This window comes from Coffea arabica, chromosome 11c, assembly GCF_036785885.1.
Source record: "Coffea arabica cultivar ET-39 chromosome 11c, Coffea Arabica ET-39 HiFi, whole genome shotgun sequence".
NCBI lineage: Eukaryota > Viridiplantae > Streptophyta > Magnoliopsida > Gentianales > Rubiaceae > Coffea > Coffea arabica.
The window spans coordinates 44,783,305-44,798,509 of record NC_092330.1 but is presented as its reverse complement, the minus strand read 5'-3'; the positions used below and the strand labels follow the sequence as shown (position 1 = coordinate 44,798,509).

Here is a 15,205-nt window from a genome sequence, read left to right as displayed (position 1 = left end):
TTTGGCGCTAAAAGAAAAAAAAAATAGAAAACTGTTATATTAACCCTTGAATTAAATGTGGTGATTGGTCATCACGATCACATCTGCCTTGTGCATTTTGGATTTGGACACTAAACAATAAGCATTTACTACTTTCTTCCTCCTTTTTTGTAGGCAGTATATTACAATAATGCCATCTTGGATCAATTTCAATTTGTTTAATAAATTAGTTTATCCTATATCTTTCATTGAGTTGAAACAATAAGCATTTGAGGTGGTTTTGAGTGAAATGAAAAATGGTTATTCATAACGTTTTCTCGAATGCCGGTATTTCTTTGAACCCAAATCTTTTAAATTCAATTCTATAAAGGTACAAAAGAAAGGATAATTACCCATTTTAATTTTATGGAAAAATCTTTTAAATTGAATTATCTAGAGGTATATAAAAGGAAAAAATGAGGCCGGAATAACTAATTCCATGTTTGTGCAGAGTAAGTCAACCAACAAACAAAAAAATATCCCACCTGGAATCTCGGTGACATGTTTTCTATGTCAATTCAATATCACCAATAGTATTGCACCAAGTGTCTTGTTATTATTTATATTTGTGTTAAATCAAGCCAAGTTGAATTATTAAAAAATTAAAATATAATTAATAACAAGACACTTGGCGCAACACTATTGATGGCATTGAGTTGGCATAGAAAACATGTCACCGAGGATCCCAAGTAAAAATATCCTCACATACTGTACTGTTATAAGTGCTGCTGATACATCGTTGCCGCCAGTCACTCCGACATTTTAGCGATGCATGACTACATATTTTTATTCTCTCTCCCAAATTTTTTTTATAAATTTGGAGAGGTTTGACCAATGGCTCTAATTAACGTCCTTAAGCATAAAATTAATCTAAAATGAGGCACAAAGCACGATCACTGTCTTATAGCTCCTCCAACATGAGGAAGTCAACATGCCTGATCCGGATGTTGACTTGAAAGTCAGGGTTGGATCCATTTTCTGTGAGCGAGACACGAGATACTGAGAAGCTACCACTGGGGCAAGAGAGAATACCTCTTTAGTCCTCCTCTGCTCAGGAAATGGACAGATTAAAAAAGAAAATCAGCATGGACTGGAGTAACAATTAATAAAAAAATCACAATACATCGTCTTTTGCACAGTTGGAACTTGGATGACTCTCAGGGGAAAATCCGTTATCCCGCAGTTTATATAACGAAAATTACACAGCAAAAAACTTTACTGATACCCTAGGAAAGTAAGAGGTGTCTGAGTCTGGGAATTCCAGATGAAACAGCCTAACAGATCACTCTTCTCTCGCAAACAGCGAAAGGAATCCCGGGTTTCCGTATTAGATGTTTCGGCAAACAGTGCAACATAAGAGAGTTAACGTACAAAAACAACTAAGATGTATATCATCATGATATGAGTCAAAACCTTCAACTCTCCTTTAACTTTCCCACCAATACAGTCTCTGAAAACATTCAAACATTAATGTTTAGTTTATTGACAAAAACCATATACTATCAGGTTTCTGAATCTTCAAAACCATGATAAAATGATCTTAGAACCCAACTTGTATCCAGTAAGCTCTTAAAAAAAAAAACATAAAAGTAGGGAGCAATTCAGTCTGATACAAGCATAAAAATTAGACTTGCTGCTCTGCTGGACAGACAGCAGACTGGCTTGCATGTCCATGTATTCTTCAAAAGTCTCAAATTGTTTATTACATAGCCCCCTAGCAGGATAAGTCCTCACCTGCACATAAAAAACCAAGAATGACTTCCACATCAAAAGCTGTACGCAAAAGGCGGAGAGAAATTGAATGCACTAAACTGTCAATTCCTCGTACAAAAGAAAAGCAAGCTAAACGCAGAGCAAAAAGAACATAAAGAGGTAGAGACAGCCCAGTCAAATTAGAAAAACAGGCAAGAGGAAGCAGTGCACCAAAATGCAATGCCTTGGTGCTACTCAAAATCAGATTAGATCTTTAGTTTGTTTTCTGGAGTACCTGTGCTTACTCTAGAATAAACCAGTACTCCACATTAATCCCCAAGTCTTCTAACTAGTTAATACTATACTGATCCTAACAGACAAAAGAAACCAAACCAAAAAGAACCCACATGATGGTAAGGTTGCCTAAAACCAGAAATGAGATCCTCAACCAATTGTGCATCACTTCCGAATATGACATCAACAAGGAAAAAAAGTTAAACTTACTAATGTAATCAATCCCAATACCTCCCAAAAACCTGAAAAGAGAAAAGGAAGGAAAAGAAAATCAGAACCAACCTGCACAGAAGTATCAAGCAGCAGCAGCCTGTTGTAGCTCCCTCTCTGCCCGTTCTCTGATCCTCCTCTCGAGCTCCGGTCTGAAGTGCCTGATCAGACCCTGGACTGGCCAAGCAGCGGCATCACCCAATGCACAAATCGTGTGCCCTTCAATCTGTTTCGTCACCTCTTGAAGCATGTCAACCTCTTCCAGTTTTGCATTCCCCACCTTCAATCTTTCCATGATCATCCAAAGCCACCCTGTACCTTCCCTGCATGGCGTGCACTGGCCACAACTCTCATGCTTGTAGAAGTAAGAGAGCCTTGCAATTGCGTCCACAACATCCGTTGACTTATCCATCACAATCACGGCAGCAGTCCCCAACCCTGACTGTACAGCTTTAAGTGCATCAAAGTCCATTAGCACATCCTCACATATATGCTTGGGTATCAATGGGACAGATGAACCTCCTGGGATAATAGCAAGTAAATTGTCCCATCCACCGCGAACACCACCACAGTGCCTCTCTATAAGCTCCTTTAATGGTATACTCATCTCCTCCTCGACTGTGCAAGGCTTGTTCACATGCCCTGAGATGCAAAAAAGTTTTGTTCCAGAATTGTTTTTCCTACCAAAACTAGCGAACCACTCGGGGCCCCGCCTCAAAATGGTAGGTGAAACAGCTACTGTTTCCACATTTGTGACGGTACTGGGACACCCATACAGCCCTGCATTAGCAGGAAAAGGAGGCTTCAATCTGGGTTTTCCTTGTTTGCCCTCGAGGCTCTCTAGAAGAGCTGTCTCCTCACCACAAATATAAGCACCCGCTCCGAAGTGGATATGTACATCGAAGTCATAACCAGACCCACATGCATTTTTTCCTAATAAGCCAGCTTCATAAGCTTCTCTTCTGGCTTTCTCCAGATTTTTCCGCTCATTGACATACTCACCCCTGATGTAAATATAGGCAGCAGTAGCTCTCATACCCACTCCAGCAATTAAACAACCTTCTAATAGTTTGTGTGGATCATGGCGCATTATCTCCCTATCTTTACAGGTTCCAGGTTCACTCTCATCAGCATTGACAACAAGATAGGAGGGACGACCATCAGACACCTTTGGCATGAAGGACCATTTAAGACCAGAGGGAAACCCAGCACCACCACGCCCACGAAGACCAGATTTCTTCATTTCATTGACAATCCAATCAGCACCCTTGAGTACCAGGTCTTTTGTTCTATGCCAGTCTCCTCGTTTCATAGCACCCTTGAGAAAAGGGTCATGCAAACCATATACATTTGTAAAAATGCGATCCTCATCTTTGAGGCCACCAAAGTGGGTTTTCTCAGGAGGTGGGGGAGGAGGGGGAGGCTGTGGGGTGCTAGCAGTTGATGCAGCCTGAGTGCTGAATAATCTACTGCCCAGGACCCAATGCTCAGACTGCTTGACCAAAGATATCCTTTGTGAAGAAAGGATGCCCTTTATGGGTGCCTACGCAAGAAGTTACAAGCAAAATCCAGGTTAAAAATTTGCCTGACATCCACATCTTTCTCTTATTATCAATCATTCTGACCATGTATGACAGCAGGCCTTTGGTCTTTTTTTCCTTCTCTCTTTCCCTTTCTCCACTTGACATTGCATTATTTGTTGGTCTTTATTAAATCTATGTCCACACATGCTGAGGTTACACTAAAGCAAAATGGGAGGAAGAATATGCCCACTGAACAAAATGGTAGTCTACTCAATTACAGTCCTCGACTGAAGAAAATCGATCATCAATTGATGAACCACTTACATGCATTCCGCTCCACCCAAAAGTCCAACCTTTTTTACCCGTGAACAAATTCTTAAACCAAAAAAAAAAAAGAGAGAAAGAGAGAACTTAAGATGCAAAGCTTGAATACCTAAAAATACCACTAAGCAGGTACAGCTATTAACTCCTAAAGAGAAAAAAGAAAAATAAATAAGCAAAAACCATGAGAACTCGATGGTCAGTTTGTCCCTTTGTTCAACAGAAAAAAAAAATCTTTTTCTAATTTCGCCAAAAGGGGTACCCAAAGTCGATTAAATTTAAAAAAATCCACCCAAAAGTTAATAGAATAACCGGAAATGTTAAATTGATCCCTAGGGCTTATCAGTATCTTAACAGATAAATTCGACATTCTAATCACAAAACCCAGTCTCGAATTTTCAACTGTATATAAGTAAGTCCTCCTCAAAATTAACACCCTAAAACTCCTTATCCTTACAAAGTAACCCAAAGGAGAAAAAAAAAACTAAGATTTCCTTTCTCATGGATCTACCAACAAATTCAACATTTGAAAAGAAACAGAGAATCAGTTCAAACGAAAGCATTTGAGCAATGGCGATATGGAGATGCGTACCATAAGAGCTTCGGAGCTGCACTATGAAGGATGATTCTGAGCTGGCTTTGGTGCTCTAAATTGAGGTACCGGTGATTTGATGAGTGAAAATCCGTCGAGAGTTGAATGCGAAGAAAACTGATGTGGAGAGCTCGGTGACGGTTAGGATGTGCCTCTGGTAAAATCTGACGGTGGAGATTAAGTGCAGGCCTTGTGACGATCGGATCGGGTACGTGGAGACTAATTAGATCGGGCATTTCTTATGGGGGTTTTAGTTGAATAGGTGAAGTGGGCACCCATGTAAAAATTGGATTATTTTGAGGCCCATACAAAGTGCAGGAAACCCAATTGAGCGTAGGTATAGCACTAATGTTTGGTTGGTTGCTCCGACGACCCAAACCGACTGGCGTCAGGAGGATTCAGGCTTGCTCCAATTTTTCTTTTCTTTTTTTTTAAAAAAAATTATATATCTACCTACTAGATAAGAGAACAACTCAAGTTCTCCCTTGAATGCCAAGTGTCAATATATTGTTAGAGGAAGGAGTTAGGAAGGAGTTTGTTTTCTGATTTTTGGAATTTAAAGAGTGAGAAATGGCCTATTTGAGCCTTGGTCTTGAAATTAAAGGTCTTAATAGTTCCTTACTATTTAGGGGCTAATTGGTAACAATGGTTTAATTATTTTTATTTGTTCCTTTTGTTTTGTTTTTAATTGGTTTGAAAGGTCAATTGAATCCTTTTATGAAAACTACCTCATTAAATAGTTGCTAACTATTTAGGGTTATTTTTGTATATTTGAAAATATATCTTTTATAATTTTCTGGTCAGATGCAAATAATTGTAGACTATTTGTGGACCTTTTTATCACATGGGTTGTTTTGAATTACATTATATAATACATTATATAATTATTTTCATTTGTTCCTTCTGATTGGTTTTTAATTGATTTGAAAGGTCAATTAAATCTTTTTATCAAAACTAGCTCATTAAATAGTTGCTAACTATTTAGTGTTATTTTTGTATATTGAAAATATCTCTTTTATAATTTTCTGGTCAAATGCAAATAATTGTAGACTATTTGTGGGTTTTTTTATCACATGGGTTGTTTTGAATTACATTATATAATTATTTTTATTTGTTCATTTTGATTGGTTTTTAATTGGTTTGAAAGGTCAATTGAATCTTTTTATGAAAACTAACTCATTAAATAGTTGCTAACTATTTAGTGTTATTTTTGTATATTTGAAAATATCTCTTTGATAATTTTCTGGTCAAATGCAATAATTGTAGACTATTTGTGAATTTTTTTATCACATGGGTTGTTTTGAATTACATTATATTATTAATTATATAATTATACAAATTAATGCAGTCATACCCGTTAGAAGTAATGTTCCTGCCTGTTAGCATGATTAGTATGACTGATGACTCATGATGTAAGTTAGTCAACAGTAGCTTAATGGTCTTATTAGTCATCGAGCTTCCTTCTTCTTCATTTACCAGAATTTCCTTCCCCCTTTTCCCCTTTCCCTTTTTTCCCGCCGAGTACCCTCTTTCTTTCTCTCAAATAGCCGCTTTCTTCCCGTCGAATCAACCTGCAAAATTTTTAGTTTTCTACCAATTCCTTCAACAACCAATTGTCCTTCCTTTTGATTGCAACCCACAAAATCCTCCACACGCACGTGAATTTTTGTCCTACCCCAAAAATTAGGTCAGTAAAATTTTTTCCCCCAAAATCTAGAAGCCTGCAAAATCTTCAATTTTCTGTCAATTCCTCGAGCAACTAATTGTACTTCCACCAACTAATTGTACTTCCTTTGGATTACCTCTCAAAAAATCATCCACATTCGCGTGAATTCTTCTTTTTCCCTAAAAAACAGCTCACTCAAATCTCTTTTTCCCCAAAATCAGCTCATTTTAGGGATGGCTGTTCTACCGCCTTATCATCTATGCTATAGCTTTCAGAACTTACTATTTCCAACTCTATATATACCTCTGTTTCCCAGTTTTGCCGGTATTCAGCAGACGAGCGAAGAAAATCTAGGTAATTCCTATTCTCTTTCCTTCTATTTCGAGCTGCAATTTTTTAGTTTTAGTTTGATGACTGAGCTGCAAATTTTAGTTTGAGCAACTAATTTTAGTTTCTGTCAATTTTTCAGTCAGCATATTAAGTTGCAATTTTTTAGTTTGATGAATATTCTTACCTTCTGTTTATTTATTATTTATATTTATTGCCATGTTCTTACCTTCCGTTAATTAAAGACTGCCATGTGTTTGATATTATAAATAAAAGAATAATTATGATGCTATTTTTTCGATTAGCTTACGTTTACTTTTTTTCTCTGTTTTTATATTATTTTCAAATGCTGCTGGACTTTTGCCAACATTCAGGCGAGCAAAGAAAATATAGGTATGTTTCTATTTTATCACCTTCTATTTTGAACTGCAAGTTTTTTTTTCACTGTTGTTGCCTCTGTTTATTGCTTTCTCTTAATTAAGAAATGCGATGTGTTTGATGTTATGCTATGATAGTTTACTTTTCCCTCTGTTTTTTATTTCAAATGTTGCATGATGCTGTTAGCTGCTTATCTATTCAATAATTACATCATTTAGTATCATTGTCCTTTGGCTTATTAAGGTTGTCATTTTATATATATTACTTAGTTTTACCTATTCTAGGATGCTTTGATTCTGTCATTTTGTGTGCCTTTGGATTAGCATTTTGCTTTGTTTATAGTAAAATTAGATTTTGATTTTTTGTGTTTCAAAATGAAAAAAAAAAAAAGAAAATTTAGTACAGGTTTTAGATTGATAGATGAAATGTTTGATGATTCCCCTGATCTAAGAATGTTGGAAAGAAACAAAAAGACAAACTTAAATATGCTGACTTAAATAAGCTTCAATTGTTCACACCAAGCACAAAGTTGGTACTTGAAGAAATTGCTGGAGCCAGTTCTTACAAAGACAGCCAGACATCTGCAACCAGTGGAGCAAAATGAAGCCTTGAGTTTCCAGAAGATTTACCAGCAGACACACATGCTAAACATCCAACAAAGGCTCCTGAAGAGTTTGCCAAAGAACCTGCAAAACTGTATGGTCCACCTGCAAATATCAAAGACAGTCCAACCAAGAAAGCTAAAGCAAAGGAAGACTAATATGGCCTATTTCTGTACTTTTGTTAAATCTTTTGTTCATTGCCTTTCCTCCATTGCTTAGACAATATCTTTTGAATTATATTATGATCCATTATTCTTTTGACTTAAAAAGTAAAGGATCGTAATATACTTAGTAATTGTTTAACCATCAATGCTGTACTTCATTGGGCAATAAAGCTTATTTAAGCCTCCTAATATGTAACTGTGGCTGGCATCCAAGTATCTATTCTACTAAGACATGAATGATTGAGTTTATGTAATGTATTATTGTGATTTGCATAGTATTTACCTCTTGAGCTTATATATACATGATGATATTTTAGGAAATTATCCTCATTGTTACGGATTAAGCTGTTCATACCAGTGGGTAGGCCGCTGCATAGCGCGGCCAGAACCATGCTAGTATATATAAAAGAAGGGTACCTTGATTGCAGAAGGATCCACCGAGAAAGCATTAAAGCATTAAAGTTTGACTCCACCAATTGTTACATTATGTGACTCTGTTTAAAAAAGAAAAAAAAAACAGACGCATGCATAGTGCACTCGTTTGGTTCAACGGTGGTTCAGTCTCTTTCGAATTACTTTTGGACTTTTTCAGATTCTCCTTTACTCCTAGTGTAGAATAGTCTATCGTATCGACAAAAAAAAAAAAAAAAAATCCACTGAGAATTCATAATCCATGATGAGACAAAATTTTTATTACGTAAATGATTTACGATAAACCAAGTGACGGACAAAATGTGTCATCACATTCCCATTCCATGTAGAAGTTCATTTGTGCAAACGAAAAGGACTCTTTCCTTTCAATAATATAAATATATATACGTAGAAAACAAATAAATTACTCCTACAGTTTCTCTTAAATTACAATCTGCAAGTAACTAAAATAGAAATTTCAGGTCCATTCAATGACTTAAAGAGTCACGTCTTTAGTTTGTGTCCCCCCCCCCCCTTTTTTTTTTCAGGGGAAACGGAATAGTGGAGTTAAACCTATCAGTAACATTATTGCAAAGGTCTAAAAAATCTCCTTATCGCTTGAGGTGAAATTAGCTGACATAATAATATAATGGGAATTATAACCCACCTTGCATTCTCTGACCGGAAATGTGATGGGAAGGAGTAGGACAGGATGGAGAAAGTGGGAAATTTCAATAATTAATACAGTAATTGAAAAGAAAGGGAGGAAGTAGGAGGAAAAACAAATCAACGTCGTATTTCTATTCGCAGGATTAATTAGCTGGACAGCACAGGCACAGCGTACTAGGCAATGTTTTAAAAATCGGACCGTTAATTGAACCGGTGAAGTGAAAGGATTGAGATTCAATCGGTCGGACCGATTCAACATCGGTTCAATGAATTTTTTAAAAAATTATTTATATAAATATATATATGTACAAAATAAGACATGTAATGGATTAATTTAATACTTTATATGATGAAAGGTTTACTATTTTTTAATAACTTGGATTTTTTAAAAATAAATTTTTTAAATTATAAGTTAAAACAAATAAATTTCATCTCGATTTCAATTATGTCTAAATCCAATCCAAAAATATCACAATATTTTAAAATTATACAAAATTCACGTCATTGAGAATTTAGATATTGTGAACTTAAATTTTAATTATGTTTTAGAGATTGCAATTTAAAAATGAAAGTTTGGAGTTCGAAAGAAATCAAGAAAATCGAAAATAGAAATGTAAACTTGATAAGAAACAAAAAATGAGATAAAAGTGAGTGGTTGTAGCATTAAATAATTTGGGTTAAAAAAATAATTCTTTTTTAATTTTTTTCAATTTAATGGACAAAAACCAAATTAAAAAATGGAAGAAAACATCAATAAATTAAAAATAATGAGGTTTGATTAAAAAGGGAGTGACAAAAAAAAAGAGGATAGAGAGAGAGAGAGAGTTGAAAATTAAAAAGAAAGAACCATGAGAAGATGAGATTTTGTAAGAAAAATGGAAAAAAGAAATATAAGTGTTTGCTTTATATAAATAAATTATCAAAAAAAACTAATAAGATGTGATGGTGCAACGATTAATACATTGATCTTCTATTACAAAGGTCTTAAATTCGAATCTTGATAGCCGCATTTTGGAGAAAAAATAAAAAAAGCTGCACTTTGGAGAAAAAAAAAGGAAGGTTGAAAATCGGTTCAATAACGGTTCAATCGCGATTTTTACGGTTCGACCGATTCTTGACCAATTTTCTGACAAAGTCAACTATGGTATTGAATCAGACCGATGCCATGGCCGTTCGCAGTTCAATCGGTCGAACCGGCCGATCCGGTCCGGTTTGCAAAACATTGGTACTAGGTACTACTACTACCCGATGATTTTATGCAACATCTCTCCTGTTATGGTAGTTACTATGTACATGAACCAAAAATTGGAACGGGTGCAGGCCCAGCTATGAATCACCAGAGGTTTTTTATTTGCCAAAAATAGCTTCCCTTGTCACAAGCCTAATTCCCCTTACCCACAACTCTGCCATTTCAAGTCCACCCTCGCACACAAAATGCACTTCCTTGTTCTTTGTGGTTTTTACCCGGAAAACTCCCGGCTCATCGGCATCGAGCTTCTTTCGTCTGTTCCACCGGAACGTTGCGCTCGCACCAACCTCTGCCCCGCGGCATATCACATTTCTCTTCCTAGATTTTCCCCACCTCAGCTCACCAGTAGCTCCAACCATCTTTAGTACCTTGCCATGGGGACTTCCTTTGCCTTGCTTTATGTGCTTCTTCACTCGAGCTCCTCCTACCACGAGCGTTCGAGCTAGTTCATCCAGTATCACAGCTTCAGCATCTTTTCCACCACCGTTTTCTCTGGCAAGTGAGAGTGCAGTCTCAAGCTTTGCATTCTTAATATCACATCTACCACCACGAGATATCAAAAGCTCGCACGTGCTCTTGTTTCCGGCCCTAGCAGCTAACATCAGTGGGGTGTATCCATCGCAATCAGAAAGATTGATGTCATATCCTTCGTTTATCAAAGCTTGCACCAGATTGAGGTCGCCATTATGTGCCGCACGGTGTAGAGTTGAAGATCCACCGTAGCTGTTGTCTCCCTTGGCACGCATGCAGTTCAGCATTACTTTTTCAAATGCATCACTGTTCTGGTGTTTTTCAGCCAAAGTAATAGCGGTTTCGCCATAGTTGTTAGCCAAATTTACATCAGCTCCAGCATGAACAAGCAACCTAAAGGCCTCCACATTACCACCCGCCGCCACAACCATGACTGCTGAGAATCCATTTTCATCTTGTTCGTCGAGATTTATCTCCGGTTGCTTGAGAAGTTTCTTCAAGGCCTCGATATCATTTGCTTGGGTAACAAATATTAAGGAAGAAAAAATTGCAGCATTGCTAGATCGAGCATTCTTCCCATCTCGAATAACATCTAAAACTGCTCGCTCGAAGCCATATGCCCACCGTACTGATCCAGCAATTGACTTGGCACACTGCCCAGCGATGTTGGACAAACCAAAGTCTGCACCAGCTGCAGTAAGAAGTTTTAGGCACTCCTCTTGCTTACATCTGGCACTAATCATCAGTGCAGTCTCGCCAGATTCTGTGAGAGAGTTCAGATCACAGCCGGCATTAATAAGGTGGTGAAGAGCTCCAGCCAACCCATGTTCTGATGCCATATGTATGGGACGGTGCGCTGTTTGTTTAGTTTTGACAGGGAATTCTGCATCAGCACCACAGGTTAAAAGCACCTCAACTGGTCTGGCATTTCCACAGAGAATCGCGTGGTGGATGATTGTCCTCCCTAAGTGGGGAATATTAGGAGAAAGGTGCTGGAGGAGCATCCTCAGTATGGCACCGCTGGATTCAAAGAACTCCACCGCACACCACGTTACATGGTAAGGCTCAGCCAGACCAGCACCTACTCGGAACTGTTCTCCAGTGGCAGCGTCCCATGACCAAGCTCCCAGCCTGACCATGATATCTGTTCTGGCACCAACCTACAACATAGAGTCTGCACTTGAGAACATAACCACACTGTGGCTGTGAAATAACAGGTCTTGTGAGCACCTAAAACGTGCGATCCATAAAAATTGAGCCTAATATGGGTTGCATGCATCAGGCAAGCATAACCGTTCACCCTTGAAGTTGAAGACCCAATTGATAAGACATACAAGCCCTACTATGGTATCTTTATGACACTGCAGCAACATCATTACCTGTAACAGCAGCCGAACAACAGAAATTTGCCTACCAAGAATGGCAGCAGCCAGAGAGTTACAGTCAAAATTGGCGTGAAGTGATGGCTTGGAAGATTGAAGCAGCACCCTGGCTGTGGCATTACAGTCCACACCACACTGTCATCAATTCAAAAGGTTGTTATTTGAGAGTGTGAAAGAGGGAAGAACAAGTGGTTTCAACATTCTACCAGTTCCAACATTATCGTCCTATATTTCCAAGGACGGTGCAACATGAACTAAGCAAATTCATCACGCCTGGATATCGTCAAAGTATAAGCAAATGCATCACGAATGAGATACTAGCTATATGAAACTAACTGTAACCATAATCAATCACTAACTTCAGTGATCTGTCAGCTTATCATCAAAAAGCAATCAAATAGGATGTCCCCAGATGACTAAGAAAGGTTGGCTGCTACCATCAAGTACCTTGAGAAGTGTGTCCACAAAGTCTTTAAACCCTCTAAAAGATGCAGTGACAAGGGCGTGTACAGCAACATGTGGGCGGACCATATCAGAGGCCATGAGAAGCTCAGCTGTTCTGGCCCGCCCCAGGTAGCATGCCTCCAACAGAGCCTCTTCGCATGCAGATTGAGCTGCTCCCCCACTAATTAACATCTTCAAAATCTCAATATGGCCCTCTCTTGCAGCTGCTGTTGTGGAATAGCCTCGAAACATTTTTTGATTCACGTCAGCTCCAGCACTCTGTCCACAGAAAACAACAATGTGTGTTAGGCACTATTTAAGCAATGGGTTAACATGGCAACATTAATAACTCATTCATTCACAGACCAGCGTGTCATGCTGCCCCTTGTTTATGGAATCTGGCACCTTCACTCAGATGTCTCAAGTAATACAAAGACAAAAAACTACTTAAAAGGCCTAAATTAAAGGGATCCATGACTGTTACATTCTCTGGGCCTATTTATTTGCTCAGAATTCCTAGTTTGCAAATTATAGCAGGCAGACAAGACTCGCTGAGCACAAAAATGATTCAGTAGTAAAGATAGACCTGATTATTGGAGAAAAAAAAAAAAGAAGAAGTAAAGCTAGACCGACTAGAATCACTTAATTGGATGGAACCATTATAACTCAAAATGCATCGTCATATCCACTTCCTAATGGAAAATCACTTTAATTAATTCAATTAGTAAAAGAAAGTAAATGGAGAGAGTTATACCATCTTATGATGCAAATTCCACGTTGAAGGAGGAGAATAAGAGCTAAAGAAATTCTGAAAAAGGAAAAAAAAAAAAACGTTGTATCCTTCATCATTTCACCCAGCAGCTCCAAGACAAACGACCAGGTTGACTAAATTAATTCATTTACATAAATTCTCTTTTCATTCCAAATCAAGCGTTAAGACTGTCCACCCGTTACACTAATTGAGCCCCGGATTTCAAATTCAAATTATCTAAAAAGCAAACCGGATGATGTAAGAAGCAAATATTTAGTTCAAAAATTCTTTAAACACTCAAAAGTACCAAATATTAACAAAACTCGTAGAAAATCCACAAGTTGAAGAATTTCAGGGAAACCAATACAGAAACAGGTCATAGTGATTAGAATCCACGTTGACTCCTCAAAAAATACACCGGCGAACCCCTACTTCCCAAAACTCCCCAATCGCAAAACCAAAAACTCCCAAAAGTGAAGAAAAATGCTATTCCTTCAGAACTCCAAAACTCCATAGGCATCAACAAAATCCTCACTTTCACAATAAAATGATAATGGAAGAGAAATAGAAGGAAACCCCCAAAAAAAAAAAAAAAAAAACCAAGGCTAAACTAAACTCTTAGACAAGTCATATATTCTACGAGATCACGCCAAAACAAAAACCAAAAAAAAAAAAAAGATAAAATAAATAGCTCTACCTAAACAGTAAAGACGTTGACTAACCAGTAATTTTCGGACGAGTGCGACATTTCCGTTATGAGCTGCTAGGAACAACGCCGTGACCTCAGTCTTAAACTCCTCGAACTCGACGCTGACTTCGCAGGCATCCTCGTCATGCAACACCACCTCGGTTTTTCTAGCCTTCAACAAAACTGTTCCCATGTGATTAACGTCAACGAAGGGGTTAGATATTAACTCCGAAGCCGACTTCAAGTCGTTGGCGTGAGCCGCGTCGACCAGTCGCTGAGAGAGCGGCTCTGCTTCGTACTCCACCGGAAACACTTGCTTTCCCGCCATGTATCCGCCGGCTGCGTTAGTGGAGGTGAACACCGTCATCTCCACGATCTCTCTGGATGGTGGGAAAGTAAATTTACCCAAAGAAACCAAAAAGGTGCTAATATTGTGGCGGCATTGAAGTTTGGAAGATGTGCTAATTAAGTGAGGAGTCAGTGAAGCGTGAGGGGAAATTGGTCGTTGCAGGGGAGAAATGGAGGGGATGTGACATTGTGATGTGAAGGCTTTTTATTTATTGCCTGGAGCAAGTTTAACTGTGGTTAAAACTATGGGTTTTTGACCAAGTCCTCCATTTTGTCCCAAGGTTAAAAAGAAGATGTCAATGTTGTGGGACCCACTTCGGGAATTACTAATTTATACTAGTACAATTCTTTTCTTTTTCTTCTTCTTTTGTCCCCTTTTGGATTTTTTTCCCACGTCTAAGAAAATCAAGGAGTATATAGTAGAGTAATATACCTATGATTTTTCCTCAATTTTTTTGGACAAACCTTATTAATAATGTAGTATGTGGTGTCAAGAGTAACCATGTCTTAAATCTGGAAAGAAAGGGAGGAAATGGATTGGTATTCTTTAGAGCTTTCCGTTAAAAACGCATATAGACTTTTAGGCACTCCTGAGAATAAATTTCCGGCATAAATCTCACAAACATTTTGATATTGTTGGAAGTAAATTAATTTCGATATACTTTTCACATCGCAGTCCTATTCATTCATGTCATGGTTTAATTGTCACGTGAGACCATGACAGAACGACTATATACAGCAAAATATTGAGTGTCTTTTTATTCTTGATGAAAAAGCCTATTAAATAATTTAGCACAGCCAGTTGAAAAATACGGTTAGCATTGCATGGAAAAGTTCAGGATGGAATTTGTTAGCTGTGATTGTAGCTGCAACTTTTTTGAATATATATTTAAATCAATCGAATGAAGAATACAAAGAGGCTTTTATGATCCATGAATATATATAATAAATGCAATTGATACCCACAATGTTGTGCGAGCTTGAGCATACAAGCCCAATTCTCCT

At 37.8% G+C, this 15,205-nt stretch overlaps 2 protein-coding genes and 1 long non-coding RNA gene across 3 annotated transcripts; 1 reads left to right on the top strand and 2 right to left on the bottom strand.

The window, feature by feature from the left end:
- Nucleotides 1-1,386: 1,386 nt before the first annotated feature.
- On the bottom strand, nt 1,387-4,790 carry LOC113716789 (NADH dehydrogenase [ubiquinone] flavoprotein 1, mitochondrial). The gene is made up of 3 exons (XM_027241230.2): nt 4,651-4,790; nt 2,287-3,757; nt 1,387-1,752 (listed from the first exon to the last, which is right to left on the bottom strand). The coding sequence occupies exons 1-2, from the start codon at nt 4,651-4,653 to the stop codon at nt 2,300-2,302; spliced, it is 1,461 nt and encodes a 486-aa protein (XP_027097031.1). The 5' UTR covers nt 4,654-4,790; the 3' UTR covers nt 1,387-1,752; nt 2,287-2,299.
- A 1,252-nt stretch (nt 4,791-6,042) lies between these two features.
- LOC113715494 (uncharacterized) lies at nt 6,043-7,983 on the top strand. Its single transcript, XR_011822781.1, has 2 exons — nt 6,043-6,670; nt 7,018-7,983. It is a non-coding gene; the product is annotated as an uncharacterized lncRNA (long non-coding RNA).
- A 1,930-nt stretch (nt 7,984-9,913) lies between these two features.
- On the bottom strand, nt 9,914-14,386 carry LOC113715654 (uncharacterized). The gene is made up of 4 exons (XM_072071367.1): nt 13,887-14,386; nt 12,417-12,692; nt 11,967-12,104; nt 9,914-11,747 (listed from the first exon to the last, which is right to left on the bottom strand). The coding sequence occupies exons 1-4, from the start codon at nt 14,217-14,219 to the stop codon at nt 10,215-10,217; spliced, it is 2,280 nt and encodes a 759-aa protein (XP_071927468.1). The 5' UTR covers nt 14,220-14,386; the 3' UTR covers nt 9,914-10,214.
- Nucleotides 14,387-15,205: the final 819 nt, after the last annotated feature.

Coding starts and splice junctions, on each gene's coding strand:
- LOC113715654 (XM_072071367.1), bottom strand. CDS start 14,219: ATGACGGTGTTCACCTCCACTAACGCAGCCGGCGGATACATGGCGGGA. Junction 12,693..13,886: donor CACTCGTCCGAAAATTACTG/GTTAGTCAACGT, acceptor TTCTGTGGACAG/AGTGCTGGAGCTGACGTGAA. Junction 12,105..12,416: donor TTGTGGACACACTTCTCAAG/GTACTTGATGGT, acceptor AATTGATGACAG/TGTGGTGTGGACTGTAATGC.